We start from the raw sequence: 19,211 nt of genomic DNA on the forward strand, positions 1-19,211 counted from the left end.
GCCTGGATGATGATGAGATCAGAGCCCTGTGGGGGAAATATTCCAGGACTCCCTGCTTTACTATGTACACCTGTGCTTAGTTTTTGTAGAAACCCAGCAGGTAGGTTGTTCCAGGCGTCTTGGAGAAAATCTCAGACATACTGGATGATGATGAGATCAGGGTATTTGATGGAGGGTTTGATAACTTCCAGGGCTCCTTGTTTTACTAGCTACACTTGCACTTAGTTTTTGAAGGAACTCAGCAGGGAGGTTGTTCCAGACATCTTGGAGAAAATCTCAAACAGACTGGATGATGATTAGATCAGGAAATGTAAAGGGAGGTATGATCTCTTCTAGGATGCCTTCTTTTTCTAGGTATAGTAGCACAAAATGAAACAGGAAGGTTGTTCCAGACATCTTGGACAAGTAACCACAGATATTGATCTTCGCCTGCTCCAATTCTTCTGTCTCTTCATGTCATCTCAGACAGGCTAAATCAGTGATGGCAAACCTTTTAGAGGCCGAGTGCCCAAACTACAACAAAGACCTGCTTATTTATCGCAAAGTGCCAACACAGAAATGTAATTTGTGGTTTATACTCCCTTCTCTGTCACAGTTTTCATTGATACCAGCCCCTGAGGACAACAATAAAGCAGAAAATAGTCCCAGGTAGCGCTGTCACTATAAAAAAGCTCTGTGCACAGCAAGTCCTGGGCTGTCTGGGACTGCAGGAAGATACCTGCAGTCATCTCTGGTGATGGCCTGGGTGCCCACAGAAAGGGATCTGAGTGCCACCTCTGGCACCAGTGCCATAGGTTAGCCATCACTGGGCTAAATGATGATAAGGTCAGAATCCTGTAGGGGCAACATGATGACTTGCAAGTCTCCTGGCTCGTACAATTGCACAAAGTTTATGAATGTAATCGGTAGGGAGGTTGTTCCAGACATCTTGGACAACAAACTACCGATCTTCTATGGATGTAGACTGACTCCAATTCTTCTATGTCTTTATGTAATCCCAGACAGACTGAATGATGATGAGATTATTGCTCGGTGGAAGCGTTATTATTACTTCGGGATGCTTTGTTTTTCACCAAGAAGATGTTTGGGGTCATTTGTCCTGCTGCAGAATTCATATTTAACACTTCTATTGCCACTTCCCTATCTGAAAGTGTTCTTCATTTGGAACCTCTTTTCTAAACCTGTCTAAAACTTTTGCACAGACAAGAAATCCAACAGCCAGATCATCATCAAGCCCAATGTCTGCCGTCATGGCAGAAGTGTATGGTCATATATAGTGTGTATGGTCATCTATAGGATACCACCGCAGACTAGTCCTCCATCCTGTGGAACAATTATGTGAATCTGAGGTTCTGTTTCCCTACATCAGTAACTGAGCCGGGACCCGGCAATGAGGAGCAACAACAAATTCCTTTAGGTTGTTAAAAGGCTCCATAATTTTATTTTTTTTTTTAATTGACCTTTTAACCCTCTCTGTTCCAGGGAACAAGCAGCTGATGTGTCAACCTCTGAACCTGCCACATGCTCTGTAGCCTATGGACTATATAAGGAGAAAGGAAGAGCAAGTGCAAGTTCTCCCAAGGACTTATGGCCCCCAAACAGCTTCAGGACAAGCAATTGGTCGCGGTTTATTAGTAGCCTATAAACTAGTCATCTGCTGCAGGGGACAAGATGTTAATGGGACTGGTTAGAGACGTCACCTGCAACCTCCAGACCCTACCGGGAGGGAACAATGTGGATAATCAGGACAATGACAAAATCTATGGATTGTTTCCTTTCAAGTGCAAAGCAGGGTCTTTCCACGGGCACAGAGACAGTAATGGGGGGGGGGTGTATCATCACCCACCCAAGGAAAAATAAAATCCTGCTCATCTTACATAATGAAATCCACATTAAAAACATATGTCATTGACGCCTTCTTTCGTATAATCTGTTATTCTCTGTTATCAGCCAATTCAGAAAGGAAAAGTCCAGAAGTTTCCTTGATTATTTATTAAATAAATTTTTACGTGTTTAGATTCTTTGTTTGTTATTGATGTTACAAATAATCTGTTCTGACAACTTTTTTCTTATTTATATGTTTAATTTTTTTTTTATTCTTACACAATAGATTTTAATTAAGTTCAAAATATATTTGTATATGATGCGATAACAATGCGAGTTTTACATAGCAGAAAGAATAAAATTGTTTTTAAAAACTGTGGGGCAATAATCATAGTGTGTCTAATTTGTTCCTTTTCTTGTCTTATTTTAATGTTATCCATGGCCTCCTTCCAAGATAATTACTATTAAACCTGTGCTAATTAGCAGAAGGAAGTGGGTGTAACCAGAACCCCTCCATTCTGAAGGCTGTTACATTGTCTCCCCTCCCCCTTGCTCTCACAGCACTTCCCCCTCCCAATGTTTTTTGTGACCTCACTGCATTGGAGGAAGTTTCAGAACGCAGTGAGAGGGGCACGTTCTCGTGCACAGTGTAACAGCCTATGAATCTGCAGCACGGAAGGGGGGATCAGGGTACCTACAGACTCATTAGCATAATGTTATACGTTAATATTAGAAAGAAGGATAACAAATATAAGAAGATTACCACAGTCACGGTGCCTGGATCTATGAGTAATGTCCAAGATTATCATGATGGATTTTGATGGTAGATTTCCTTTAAATAAAATTTGCATACAGGCAGTCCCCAGGTTATGTACAAGATAGGTTCCTTATGCTTGTACTTAAAGAGAACCCGTCATGCAAAATAACCCTCTAAACTAAATATATTTTCATAAACTGCCATTAGAGAGCATTGCCTCTATCCCTTCATTGTCCCTCTACAGGCCTGTAAACTTAAGCAATGAGGTCCTAAAGCTGTATGCAAATGACCTGTGAAATGTCCAATGAGTCATTAGCATATTCAATCTGTCCGGCTTATTCATGAGTGGGAGGTACAGCCACACCCCCAGTGCTTGACTGACAGCTGCTCCATGTAATGGCTGCTCCATGTGCTTCCTGGTGGCCACACCCCTTGCAGCCTGTGTGTGCATGTGTGTGTGTGCATAGGAGAGATACAACAGCTCCAGGCAGCAATGTTATAGCACAACATGTCAGGTACTTGTGTAGCTGATGTCTGTGTATTAGGAGGATGCAGCATGTCAGCAGATGCAGCACACACACTAGCCATGCTTTTCTGTACATTACACACAGACATGAGCAGGGGGAGGAGAGGGGAGGGGTAACAGGGGTGACATCACTGCCTCTGACCATGTGACCAGCCTCAGACCTGATGAAAGGTGCCTTTTAAGTTAAATTTGTATGTAAGTCGAAACTGTATATTTTAAAATTGTAGATCCAGACCAAATTCTTTTTGTCCCAGTGACAATTGGAGTTTAAAATTTTTTTGCTGTAATGGGACCAAGGATTATCAATAAATCTTCATTACAGACACCTTACAGCTGATCATTGCAGCCTGGGACTATAGTGACATCCAGAGACTTCACCAGAGGTCACAGGGGGCAGAGGGGTCCGTCTGTAACTATGGGTCATCTGTAAGTCGGTTGTTCTTAAGTAGGGGACCGCCTGTACTTGTATTACTAAGGCCAAATTTTTATTTTCACAGTTAAATTGATGTATCCTTATACTGTCCTGGTGCAATCCTCTCATGAATATACGGTAAGTTATAAAAAAAACTAATAGAAATTTTGTAAACTGTATATACAATTGGAAAAATGGGATTTACTCAGCCATCAATTGTGCAAGTTCTCCCACTTATAAGATGAGAGGCGCCTGTAATTGACATCATAGGTAGAACCTCAACTACGAGAGACCAAATGTGAAAACAAATCCAGAAAATCACATTGTCTGATTTTAAAACAATTTGCAAATTATGGTGGAAAATAAGTATTTGGTCAATAACAAAAGTTCATCTCAATACTTTCTTATATCCTTTGTTGGCAATGACAGAGGTCAAATGTTTTCTGTAAGTCTTCACAAGGTAGGTACACAGTGTTGCTGGAATATTGTCCCATTCCTCCTGCAGATCTCTAGTGCAGTGATGTTTTGGGGCTGTCACTGGGTAACACAGACTTTTAACTCCCTCCAAAGGTTTTCTATGGGGTTGAGATCTGGAGCCTGGCGAGGCCTCTCCGGGACATTAATATTCGTCTTATGAAGCCGCTCCTTCTTCTTTAATAAACAATAGAATGTGGAAGTGCTCACCAACCTAATATGGGGAGGTAATTGGTGCAATGGTAAAATATAAAAAACAATGAAATAAAATTAGTGTTACTTGCAACACCAAAAATCTCCAAAAGACAATGGGGCACATTTACTTACCCGTTCCTTGGAGTTCAAGAAAGTGCATTGGCCATCGATAACGCACTGTGCCGCGATTCACAAAGGTCGTGCGCCTGATATCCTGCATGTGGTCCGGTCCGACAGAGTTCACCTTCTTCTTTCCGGTGCATTCCCGGACACAATTTGAAAGTCAAATCCCGCGCTCAGTCCGAATCAGTGGGATCCGACGGCCGCACCCCGATTTCTGTTGCATGGAAGCAGTGCAGCTGCGGCACAATCTGATCACTTGTGCAGACACCTGCTAAATACCTGTCAAAGCTGCCCAAATCCCGAAAACGGTGCAAAGTCCGACGAAAGTGCGATCCGCGACCCTTAGTAAATGAGCCCCAATATTTCAAATTATCTTAATGAGAATTTATTTTAAAAAAGTTATGTGGGTAACCAGCATAAATATAAAAACAATCATTTCCAAGGGCTCATGTGGCAATAAAATACAATACAATATAACATCCCATTCATTCACATACTGGGTATCAGATCTTATGTATAAAAGTCTTATTGTGCCGGAGACGCAAAATAGTTGACTAGATATAAGTCTATACCAAAAATTATTCTCTTAGAGAGTTAATCTGAAAATAGTACTGAAAAAACCTCAATGTCCCCAATACTTAAATATGAAAAGACCAAGTCATGATGTACAGTGCCGCTTCAGCTATAGCATACGATACCGCTCCTTATCGCTCTGTCTCCCAATTGGAACCACTGCATCGGCGTATAAACGTGGCGTGCATCTCCCCACTTGCAGCATGAGAACGAGGCTTGTCATAATTTTTTTTCCAATTTTGTAAAGGCAAAACTGCTACAGAATAAGGCCCGCCTACAAAAAAATGATCTAAAATAATTGTCCTTCGCAACATGGAGCTGCACTTTATGCAGATTTGGACTCTGGCCAACAGAGAGGGAATATCATGACCTATGGAAGCGGTGTACACAGAGCAAGTACTGATGCACTACCTATACCTATACCCCTACAGACAAACTGCTCCTTATAACTTACAGAGAAGTGGAGGAAGGTCTCGTGTCAGGAAGCTTCCTCCCAGTCTCACAATGAAGAGTCAGCTAAAGGATATTTGCAGAGTGAAGTGATGTTAATCTAGGGGACGATATAAACTTTATTCCTAGTGGACCTTATAGGCAAAATCATCAGATTGTGGGCTTTTAGGTATTTGTCAAAAAAATTCATGTAATAAGCCCCATTTTCACCCGTTTTAAAAGCTTTCTGCTCTGCACGCCACTTTGGGCGTGACAGGATTAAGCGTGGGATGGAAGTGGGGCAGGAAAGAGGCAGGTGAGGGTGTTAAAACCGACTACAGCTTCATTCTCCATCAGGTCAGACAGGTGCGACCTGACAGAGAACCCTTTTCAGATCCATGCAGAAGTCGGAGCCTCTAAGTAGATCCGGCATATTGGGCACCGGCAGGAAGGAATCTGCAAAATACCAGACTTTTTACATTCCCCCCATTATTTTTAGATGGACCCAATTCAACTGCTTGTACCTTGCTCTATGTTCTTAGAAAGAAACATGAGCATTTTTGCTCTATATGGTCGAAACAGTTCTCCGGGGCGTTAACCAAAGGCGTAGATTACACCCCCGCGGAACTGAGAGGAGCCTTTGAGTAATGATAAAAACTTTCTTTATACTTCTATGAAGGCTTTAACGTTTGAAGATGGGGGAAAAGCCCAACCTTGAACGTACTCCTTTCTAGGGGCCCCATATTGGTCCCATGTGCCTCCTCCATGGTGTGGATGTAACTTATTCCATTAGACACAAGATAGGAGGTTATGACTGATCCTCTAGTACAGGAGCTTGTGTTGGACATGGGCAGAAGATATCCACAGGGATCCTTAATATTTTACCCAGATGGGTAAATTATGCAATTTCTCTTGTGGGGAAATGAACGTAAAAAATCTTCTCGATACATAGACCCCTTTTTTTGGACCCAACAGGGGAAGCGGTGCAGATCTCCCATGCCACAATGCACCCTCTTTTCCTCAGCAGGTGTCCTGCAGAGCCGCCAGCAGTAACTCAATAAGACACATTTATTACCTTTGTAACTTTCTATATAGCTCATTGTCCGTCTTCTTCTGGAACGTAAAGGCAGAAGGATGAGCGTTCAGCATCTCTATGCCCCTTTCTCCCATTCATCGGCCGGTGCCAGGGCATTTTCTCTGTTTGTTCCCACTATGGCTTTACTTTCCTGTTACACTCTGCCCATTCATTTTGCAAATGTGCCACCGGATGGTCAGATTGAGCTCATGGAAATGACTTCAGAGACACTTTTGTCTTCTTTCCTCCTCCCTTATGTCTTTGAGCGCTCCTCGCCATGTGTCAGGATGAAAGGATCCATTTTATGAGTTTGGATCCAAAATGTCCAACGGCCAGCGAGTCCCCGCACTTCTTTTCAGGTTGACTGAAGCACCGAGTATAAGCTGCCAACTTCTCTGCCTCTCTTCATACAGCGCTCCATCACAGGAGGCATTGTCCTGGAATGAGCTGCAAACAAATTGTTCCATTTTAAAGTATCTTTCCAGTCGTCGGAAGAATAAATTGCTACATATCAGACTATAAACAAGGGATATTACACCAAGGATTGGTCATAGAATGAGGGCACATCCGAGTAAATATACCATCACTTTATAAGATGTGAATGTCAATTTAAAGAGGACCTGGGCCCTGTCTGAAGTGTCCAAATACTTGTAGTACCTGTAACCAGCGTTGGAATGGGTTGCCTTAGCCCCACCAGAAAAAAATTATCTGGGGCCACTCTTCATTATCTGCCAGGAAATAGACTCTAGCAGCCTCCAAATTGTTTTGATTTCTGTTGGATCTTAGTTCAGTTTTCAGTAGGGTTGAACCAGGGCCCACCGGAGGATCCTCTGGTACTCTGGTGGGCCAGTCCAACACTACCTGTAACATCACTGTTGTGCAGCATCTTTTCCTCTAATGCTATGCGGGATCTTTCCTCTGATATGTTTGACTAAGTCAACAACTGGGTGTTGGGCTGTGTTCCTACATAATCTAACTTTGTCGATCAGGGATGATACCGAGTAGGGACACACCCACATGACCATGGAATGGTAACACCCAGTTGTCTTGGTGACATTTGTTTTGTGATACTTTAGATTTTTTTAATGTAACATTAATCACTGAAAGATGCTTTATTACATCTGTTATTTTAGGTCAATTCTCTGTTTAAATATCTATATTTTGTAGCTATCAAATTGGGTTATTTCATGTCTATATATTCATCTATCTTTCTATCTATCACATATCATTCCTCATATATATACGAAGGGCCACGTTAATCATAGGCTGGCAGCTTCTGATGCTGTACCCCATGGCTTGCATCAGATCTATAAGTTGTTGCTTTGTAAGGCCTGGAACTGCCCCATCTACGCCCAACTGGAGTAGCGGGCAGAGAAGTCGCAATTCCTGCCAGAAGATGCAACTAAATCACGAGTTGTACAACCTGGTTTCAAAAGTACAAGCCATGATAAATGTGGTCCATAATCTTCTTTTTATCTATTTAACATCTCATATCTATCTATAAATCTCAAATATTTATCTATCTATCTATCTATCTCATATCTATCTATCTATCTATCTATCTCATATCTATCTATCTATCTATCTATCTATCTATCTATCTATCTATCTATCATCTATCTATCTATCTATCTATCTCCTATCTATCTATCTCATATCTATCTATCTCATATCTATCTATCTATCTATCTATCTATCCATCTATCTATCTATCTATCTATCTATGTATCTATCTATCTATCTCATATCTATCTATCTATCTCATATCTATCTCATATCTATCTATCTATCTATCTATCTATCTATCTATCTATCTATCTATCTCATATCTATCTATCTATCTATCTATCTCATATCTATCTATCTATCTATCTATCTATCTCATATCTATCTCATATCTATCTATCTATCTCATATCTATCTATCTATCTATCTATCTATCTATCTATCTATCTATCTATCTCATATCTATCTATCTCATATCTATCTCATATCTATCTATCTATCTATCTATCTATCTCATATCTATCTATCTATCTATCTATCTATCTATTATCTATCTATTATCTATCTATCTCATATCTATCTATCTATCTATCTATCAATAGGGAGGATTTATCACGCCTGAATACCTGGAGCAGAACCCGGTGTCTAATAAGAGCCGTGATTTAGTCGCAATTCCCAGTGATTACTCCGCCCTCTACACCATTTAGATGGGGTAAGGGGGTGCGTCGCCGGGCTGTGCAGGACAGACAGGACCTGGCATCTTAATCTATTTATCTTTAAATCTGCCTTTCACTGTCAGCAGTGGAATTATCACAACTTTGCAGTGTAATTTTGCACCAGTTACAGACATACAACATTTTAGGCAGAAAATCCCCCCCCCACCCCCACCCTTCCTTCCCCAATCGATCAGAATATTTAGAATTTATCTCATTATTTTGTTTTAACTTTGCTCTAACTTTGATCTAATGGTCAAATAATCAATGAATGTGTATGTACGCATCTAGCTATCGCTGTCTATCTGTTAGGGTATCTGTCTCTATATCTTATATCATTTACCTACCTGTCACTATCTACATACCTATTTATCACTGACTTGCAAAGAATTGGTTAATATTTATGTAGGTAATTAACTACGTTTGCTATCTATCTATAATCTATGTTTTTATCTATCGTCTATATATCTTTCTATCATCTCATATATATGTATCTGTCTGTCTATTATCTATGTATCTATCCATCTCCTATCAATCTGTCAATCATCTATGTATGTATATATCTTTCTATCATCTCATATATATATGTATATGTCTATCATCTCTGTATATATCTATCATATATATATATGTATATGTCTATCATCTCTGTATATATCTATCATATATATATATATATGTATATGTCTATCATCTCTGTATATATCTATCATATATATATATATGTATATGTCTATCATCTCTGTATATATCTATCATATATATATATATATATATATATATATATATATGTATATGTCTATCATCTCTGTATATATCTATCATATATATATATATATATATATATATGTATATGTCTATCATCTCTGTATATATCTATCATATATATATATGTATATGTCTATCATCTCTGTATATATCTATCATATATATATATATGTATATGTCTATCATCTCTGTATATATCTATCATATATATATATATATATATATATGTATATGTCTATCATCTCTGTATATATCTATCATATATATATATGTATATGTCTATCATCTCTGTATATATCTATCATATATATATATATGTATATGTCTATCATCTCTGTATATATCTATCATATATATATATATATATATATATATATATATGTATATGTCTATCATCTCTGTATATATCTATCATATATATATATGTATATGTCTATCATCTCTGTATATATCTATCATATATATATATGTATATGTCTATCATCTCTGTATATATCTATCATATATATATATGTATATGTCTATCATCTCTGTATATAACTATCATATATATATATGTATATGTCTATCATCTCTGTATATATCTATCATATATATATATGTATATGTCTATCATCTCTGTATATATCTATCATATATATATATATATATATATGTATATGTCTATCATCTCTGTATATATCTATCATATATATATATGTATATGTCTATCATCTCTGTATATATCTATCATATATATATATATATATATATGTATATGTCTATCATCTCTGTATATATCTATCATATATATATATGTATATGTCTATCATCTCTGTATATATCTATCATATATATATATATGTATATGTCTATCATCTCTGTATATATCTATCATATATATATATATATATATGTATATGTCTATCATCTCTGTATATATCTATCATATATATATATGTATATGTCTATCATCTCTGTATATATCTATCATATATATATATGTATATGTCTATCATCTCTGTATATATCTATCATATATATATATATATGTATATGTCTATCATCTCTGTATATATCTATCATATATATATATATGTATATGTCTATCATCTCTGTATATATCTATCATATATATATATGTATATGTCTATCATCTCTGTATATATCTATCATATATATATATGTATATGTCTATCATCTCTGTATATAACTATCATATATATATATGTATATGTCTATCATCTCTGTATATATCTATCATATATATATATATGTATATGTCTATCATCTCTGTATATATCTATCATATATATATATATGTATATGTCTATCATCTCTGTATATATCTATCATATATATATATATGTATATGTCTATCATCTCTGTATATATCTATCATATATATATATGTATATGTCTATCATCTCTGTATATATCTATCATATATATATATATATATATATATGTATATGTCTATCATCTCTGTATATATCTATCATATATATATATGTATATGTCTATCATCTCTGTATATATCTATCATATATATATATATGTATATGTCTATCATCTCTGTATATATCTATCATATATATATATATGTATATGTCTATCATCTCTGTATATATCTATCATATATATATATGTATATGTCTATCATCTCTGTATATATCTATCATATATATATATATATATATATATATGTATATGTCTATCATCTCTGTATATATCTATCATATATATATATGTATATGTCTATCATCTCTGTATATATCTATCATATATATATATGTATATGTCTATCATCTCTGTATATATCTATCATATATATATATATATATATATATATATATATATATGTATATGTCTATCATCTCTGTATATATCTATCATATATATATATGTATATGTCTATCATCTCTGTATATATCTATCATATTTATATGTGTATATGTCTATCATCTCTGTATATATCTATCATATATATATATATGTATATGTCTATCATCTCTGTATATATCTATCATATATATATATATATATATGTATATGTCTATCATCTCTGTATATATCTATCATATATATATATATGTATATGTCTATCATCTCTGTATATATCTATCATATATATATATGTATATGTCTATCATCTCTGTATATATCTATCATATATATATATGTATATGTCTATCATCTCTGTATATATCTATCATATATATATATATATATATATATATGTATATGTCTATCATCTCTGTATATATCTATCATATATATATATGTATATGTCTATCATCTCTGTATATATCTATCATATATATATATGTATATGTCTATCATCTCTGTATATATCTATCATATATATATATGTATATGTCTATCATCTCTGTATATATCTATCATATATATATATGTATATGTCTATCATCTCTGTATATATCTATCATATATATATATATATATATGTATATGTCTATCATCTCTGTATATATCTATCATATACATATATGTATTAATCTAACGATCCATCATCTCATATTTATCTATTTTTTATATCTTAATCATTCATTAGCCATTAATCATCCTGATAATGATCATCGGGGCTAATGGTTTGTACTAGACATAGGATACATAGGGGGTCATTTATCTTTTCCTTCCGTTGGTGTTTTTGCTTCTATTTTGCACACTTTTGGAATGTTACTCCTTAATTCGCCCTTTTGTTGTTGCATCTTATTTGTCATTATGTTGCGTCTCTTTACAGATGTTTGCGCTCGATTTATTATACTATTAAAGGCAATGGTATGATTTGCGCAACGAATTGCGCCTTTTTAAAATTTGCGCCTAATAAAGTGCAAAAAAACCCTTGCATTTGACAAAGAGCCAAAATGACATATAAGGTGCAAAAAAAGAGACTCACAACAGGCGCAGAGAAGGGGGAAGTAAGATAAATGACCCCCATAATATGTAGTCCCTCCAGTCTAGACCCGGTTACTATAGATATTTCAGTCTAATTAGTAAATCAGGATTTGCAGCCAATTACATCTTCTGGCAGCGTCTGACTCTGGGATGGGCCGTCTCATCCTCTACTTTATCAATGACTGATTGAGAACAACAACGATACAGATTTTCCCAATCCTTTTCCCCTGAACGTTCTTGTAGAATTCTGCATCCTTCCTTCCTGCCGCTGAGATGTTCCTCAGATATTTCTAAGCTCATAGAAACACTGCGGCTCCGCCATAGCATGCAGATCTGCAGGTTCATAGAGAACAGAGAGAAGATGCTGAGACATGGTCACGGGGACACGCCAGGTGGCAAGGTTACCCAAGAACATTCTTCTGCTTGTAGACACCCTCCTTCTCTATTATCCATGAATGAGGGCAAAGACAAGATCTTGTCCACTGTGACCATGCACAGATGTGGGAGACAGAACCGAGACGTGAAAGAAGAGCAGCAGCAGCTGAGGAAGAAGATAAACAGCAGGGAGAGGAAGAGGATGCAAGACCTCAACCTTGCCATGGACGCCTTGAGAGAGGTCATCATGCCCTACTCCGCAACTCATTGCCAGAGCTCTCCAGGACGTAAGTTGTCCAAGATTGCCACCCTACTGCTGGCCAGGAACTACATCCTACTACTGGGGAGCTCTCTCCAAGAACTGCGCAGGATCATAGGGGACATGAGTGGCCCTGGGCCCAGGTTACTACTGGCTGGCTTGCCCTTATTTGCTACTCCAGGATCCGTCTTCTTCTCACCAAGTTCTGGTGGGAGCGGTGGAGACCTTCAACGTGCCACCAAGTTACACTCCCTGTCACTGGAGGAACAGCAATGCTCAGCATTCAGCGTGCCAGGGGGGAGTAGTCTCTGCTCCTGCACCCTCTGTAGGTTCAGCCACTTCATTCCAACCAGCCTCAACATAAAATCCCTACAACTGTCCAAATAAAGCACAGGACATGAGACGCCACTATTCAACATGAACTTATAGCCGAGTAACCAGGGCACTAGGTAGATGCCACCTTCTGAAAGTGGAACCTTACACTACAGACAATTATGGCATTGTTCTCCAGTTCCTGCAAATAAAAGTGTACTTTACATATCGCTTTTTCAGTTTTTCAAGATCTCTGCTTGCTTCCACTCAACAGGAACCGTTTTCTTGTTTAACTCCTGTGGATATAAACCTGTCCTGTAAAAGGAGTCAATACTGAGAGCTCTTATTGACAGGAAGCAGAGATCTTGAAAAGGGTGAGAAATTGAATAAGAAGAATGGAAAACTTTGTATGACTTTGAAGTTGACAAGACATTTCCAGTTCTTTGTAATGGTTGTACATGAAGCTGTGAATATTTGTTCTATAGTATAGAAGATCATGGACACATAGACAAAGCTTTATATTACTTTACGTTGTGGATTTTCTATATTTTTTTGGGGGGGGGGGGGAATTACATTTTTACTTTGGGGTATTCTAAATCTCAAGAAGTTGCCGGATGATGTTAGTAACTGAATAGATGAAGGTCTCCTGAGGGTTGTTGATTTCCTACGTGGGAATAGAATGTATAAGGTTTACAAAAGTTTTTGAAATCTTTTATAGGGTTTAGAATCTTGTACTGTCCTTGTTCTATACCTTATACAGGTGCAGGACATGAACCCCAAAATGACATCACATGGATCACACAATGGTGTAGGATAAATGTCTTCTGTAAGAGGGATATGTTTGTACTTTTTGTATTAACATTGTATTTTAATGTTACATTTAGGGATAAAATCTGCGCTGTTGTGTCTTTTTGTAAATCATCATTGAACTAATAAAGGCTTGTATTTTGCTTACAAAAACAATATACAAACTATTGTACCTTTTTTGTTTATTTTGCACACAGTAATAACGAGGGGAGAGTTACTGTAACATTGAGGAGGTTGGATGGTGCAGAAACCTTGTAGCAAAATGAACAGGGTTATGTCATGAGACAGATGGATAGATTTATAAATAAATAGATATGAGATAGATAGATAGATAGATAGATAGATAGATAGATAGATAATAGATAGATAGATAGATAATAGATGGATGATAGATAGATAATAGATAGATAGATAGATAGATAGATAGATAGATAGATAGATAGATAGATAGATAGATAGATAGATAGATAGATAGATACTGTAAATAGGAGATGTATAGATTGTTTTGATGGAAAGCTAGAGATAGATAGATAGATAGGAGATAGATAATGAATAGATGGATAGATAGATAGATAGATAGATAGATAGATAGGAGATAGATAATGGATAGATGGATAGATAGATAGATAGATAGATAGATAGATAGATAGATAGATAGATAGATAGATAATGGGTGGATGGATAGATAGATAGATATGAGATAGATAGATAGATAGATAGAAGATAGATAGATAGATCGATAGATAGATAGGAGATAGATAGATAGATAGATAGTTAGACAGATAGATAGATAGATAGATAGGAGATAGATAGATAGATAGATAATGGGTGGATGGATAGATAGATAGATAGATAGATAGATAGATAGATAGATAGATATGAGATAGATAGATAGATAGATAGATAATAGATAGATAGATAGATAGATATGAGATAGATAGATAGATAGATAGATAGATAGATAGATACTGTAAATAGATAGAGATAGATTGGGGATTGTTGTGTGATTAGTGCGATAGTTTTGCAGCAGATGTCAATGACTTCTCTGTTCTATCCTCACAGCTGGAGACTTGAGCGCTTGGTTCTTATGTCAGGATAACTTTCTGGATGTCGTAACTATGACATAATCTATATTCATAGAACAATAGATTATTCCATCTAAACCCATGTCCAGACTGATCCATGATAACCACAATAGAAGCCTTCTGCACACACCACATAGTAGATTGCTGGGTATAGCAGCCTGTGCCTCTGTTTGGTCTCCAGTCTCGTAGTCATTAGATGTCCATCCTGGTGGACAGTGGATCTCACCTGATTCCTCATACACCTCATAGTCGTCTGGACTGGGAAGGATTATATATGGACGACTGGGCCAGAAAAAATCATTGAGCCTAAAGGTTGAGTCCTGTCAGATTTGGACATTTTGTGGGTCAAAACATTGGTTAGAGAGGAGTCCTGTTAAAGTGCCCCCTGATGTGGGCAGTCCTTCAAGTTCAGGGGCAGGTGTAAGTGATCACCGGGTCATCCTAAAACTGCCTAATTTACCAAATGTAAAATTGGATCTATCTAACTATCTGCGTATTTTCTCATAACTCTGCATTCCTCAGTTTCTCCTTGACAAAGAGTTGTTACCATCTTCACTGTCAAAGGTGCGTGGCCTAAACTGTTACCACCGAATGGACATAGCTGGGACACACCCCAAATTGGTAATAATAATTAAGCACTATCCACAGTAGAGTACCTGGAGATATCAAATGAAGATCTGTCCTGTGGTCAGAAGAAGTGATGTCCAGTGATAAGAGGACATGACATCCTGTGGTCTGAGGAAGTGACTTCCTGTCGTTAGAGGAAGTTGCATCCCATGGACAGAGAAAGTGACGTCCTATGGTCAGAGGATGTGATTTCCCATGGTTACATGAGGTGATGTCCTATGGTTAGAGGAATTTATGTCATGTGGTCAAAGGAAGTGATATCCTCTGGTCAGAAGAAGTGACATCTCCGATCTGAGAAAGTGATGTTCTATAGTCAGATGAAGTAACATTCCCTGGTCAGAGAAGTGTGACATCCCGGGATCTGAGAAAGTGACGTTCCGTAGTCAGAGGAAGTGACATCCCCTAGGTTAGAGGAAGTAATGCACTGTGGTCAAAGGAAGTGCTATTCTGTGGTCAGAGGAAGTGGTGGCCCATGATCAAAGGAAGTGATGCCCCGCAGTCAGAGGAAGTGACATCACCTGATATCACAGGATATCCTGCAGAGAAAATAAATTCCGCTGGTAAAAGGAAGGGACATCCTGAGGTAAGTATGTTTACTTGTTTTGATCCAACCCCACTGCTTTTTGCCAGATTTCCTGGAAAACCCCTTTAACTGCTCTAAGAGGTTCATTCACAAAAAGATTAAAACTTAATTTTCTTCAAAGCAAGAGATTTATGTGAAACAAGGATCATAAACATTGTAAAGGTGGTTACAATGTACAGGCGGTCCCCTACTTAAGAACAAGCGACTTACAGACGGCCCCTAGTTACAAACAGACCTCTGTATTTTCTTAATTTACTGTACTTTATCCTTAGGCTACAATAAACATCTATAACAGTTATTACAGGTATCTGCATTGAAGCTTTACTCTTGGTTCTTATGACAATCCAACATTTTTAAAATCCAATTGTGACAGAGACCCAAAAAATTCTGGCTGGATCTACAATTCTAAAATATACAGTTCCGACTTACATACAAATTCAACTTAAGTACAAACCTACAGAACCTATCTCGGACATAACCCTGGGACTGCCTGTATACCCTTAGTTGGGTGATTGTAGACTCCCCTTAAAGGGACCTTATCCAAAGTTTCCAAGATGCCCTGTGTGATATATTATAAAATCATGCAGTATATTATAACTATATTATAACTACAGTCTGTTGATAAAAGATAAATGTGAAATATGAATTATAAAATACAAACACAATTCTTTGTGAAACCTTCAGCATCCTCCATTGTATACATTGCGGTGGTGCTACGTAGGGTTAGTAAAAACCAACTTCTGTAAAAGGTCCAAGTGTTTGCCATTGAAAGGATTAATCCGGGATCTTTGAAAAGCTCCGTCCCAGGATTCCTTTCTCCTCCCATGATGGACTCCTAGCAGTCTCCGACCTGCGGCCGATTGTCTATACATCTCCTTTGTGTCGCGCTGCATTGTGCATGATCTTTATGATTCAGTAAAACGTGTCGCCGCTGAATAGTCATCAATAGATCCATTATTAATCAGCAATGGTGGGTTGTGTCCGGCAGCCGCGGCACAGGTGGATTGTCTCTACGAGACGCATATTAACACACACATTCTCTATAGAACAGATTTCCTTTCATTAAAGGGAACATTATAGAAGTCACAACATACAATAAGACACAAAGTCATTGTGCGAGGATCTTCACACGTTCTAAGTTTTGGAATTCTCTCCTACACACACATCAATATCCGGGATGTTGCCAAAATTGGGGCCCCCCCCCAATGCAAAATCTGCACCAGACCACCTGACTAGAATGCATTTAGTATAGTACAGGCGGTACCTGAGTTATGTACAAGATAGGCTCCATCGGTTTGTTCTTAAGTTGAATTTGTATGTAAGTAGAAACTGTATATTTTATAATTCGAGTTGCAGGCAAAAAAAAAAAATGACAATTGGAATTTAATTTTTTTTGCTGTAATGGGACCATTATCAATAAAACTTCATAACAGACATATAGTAAAGTATCCAGAGAGCTTCACCAGAGGTCACAATGGGCAGAAGTGTCTGTCTTTAACTAGTGGTCGTCCGTAAGTCGGGTGTGCTTAAGTAGGGGACCGCCTGTACTAATGTACCTATTTTGGGAAGGGACACCTTTTGGACCTCTTAGGGTTCAGGACTTCAGGGTCCTTTTGTTTCCCCTTCACTCCGTGAGTTACTGGTCATGATGGTGCTCTACATATTGTCATGGGACTTCTTACGAGGTCCTTACAGTGTGATTGTCTTTACATGGACAATGTGTGAAGGGGGTTGTTTAAATTTTGGGGCATTTCAAAAAAGATAAAAATCATCTACCCACATCGCTAAACCGGTCACCTGGTCACTAGGAGAATCCCTCTAACCATAAATTACAGGCAGCCCCCGAGTTACATACAAAATTGGGTCCATAGGTTTGTTCTTAAGTTGAATTTGTATGTAAGTCGAAACTGTATCTTTTATAATTGTAGATCTAGACAAAAAAATTTTTTAACCCACTGCCATCAGTTTCAAAAATTTGTTGCTGTAATGGGACCAAGGATTATCAATAAAGCTTCATTACAGACACCTTACAGCTGATCATTGCAGCCTGGGACTATAGTAACATCCAGAGAGGTCACCAGAGGTCACAGTGGGCAGAGAGGTCTGTCTGTAAATCGGGTGTCCTTAAGTAGGGGACCACTTGTAATTAAAATCATACATAATCATTAGAAAGTCCCATCTGACAAAGGGCAATTTACTGAAGCCAATTTTTCGAGTGTGCTAAAACCTTTTTTTGAAATTTTGGGTAAGAAAAAAATTAAGAGTCTTCAGCTGTTGATCCCTTTTATTAGGTGGATTTCAAGCCCACAGACACGATCACTAACCAAGGACTCTCCATTTTTTATCAACCATTAATTTGGTAGAAAATTCTAACATACTAAAAAAATAGTTTTTAGTAAAGTATGTTTGATTTTTTGATTGATTTAAGAAAATTTTATTTCTCTAACCACTGCCATACACAAAACAAAGAGTTTTTAACTTTGACATGAATTTTTAATATCCCACCAAAAATAAGAGTCTTCAGCATTTGATGCCTTTTGGATAACTGAAAAGTTTTTTCGTTTTTTTTATTTTTAGCCCAAAGACAGTATCAATAACAGAGGGCTCTCAAATTGGTATCAACCAAAAAAAAAAAAAAAAATTCTTTAGTTCGGGCAGTCCCCGGGTTACGTACAAGATAGGTTCTGCAGGTTTGTTCTTAAGTTGAATTTGTATGTAAGTCGAAACTGCATACTTTATTATTGTAGCTCCAGACAGGGCCGGCGCCAGCACAGGGCGTGCCTGGGCAAGTGCCGGGGCCCAGAGCTGCTCGGGGGCCCACATAAGGCTGTACATAAGGAATCCATGGGTTGGAGGGGGGTTTTATATACAAATACAGGCGGTCCCCTAC

General features: G+C 37.3%; 1 protein-coding gene across 1 annotated transcript; it reads left to right on the forward strand.

Moving 5' to 3' along the window:
- The first annotated feature begins 12,486 nt into the window (after positions 1–12,486).
- On the forward strand, positions 12,487–14,153 carry OLIG1 (oligodendrocyte transcription factor 1). The gene has a single exon (XM_072133224.1). It carries the CDS (start codon positions 12,599–12,601, stop codon positions 13,292–13,294), a length of 696 nt encoding a protein of 231 aa, XP_071989325.1. The 5' UTR covers positions 12,487–12,598; the 3' UTR covers positions 13,295–14,153.
- The last annotated feature ends 5,058 nt before the right edge of the window (positions 14,154–19,211 follow it).

This window comes from Engystomops pustulosus, chromosome 2 (genome assembly GCF_040894005.1).
Source record: "Engystomops pustulosus chromosome 2, aEngPut4.maternal, whole genome shotgun sequence".
NCBI lineage: Eukaryota > Metazoa > Chordata > Amphibia > Anura > Leptodactylidae > Engystomops > Engystomops pustulosus.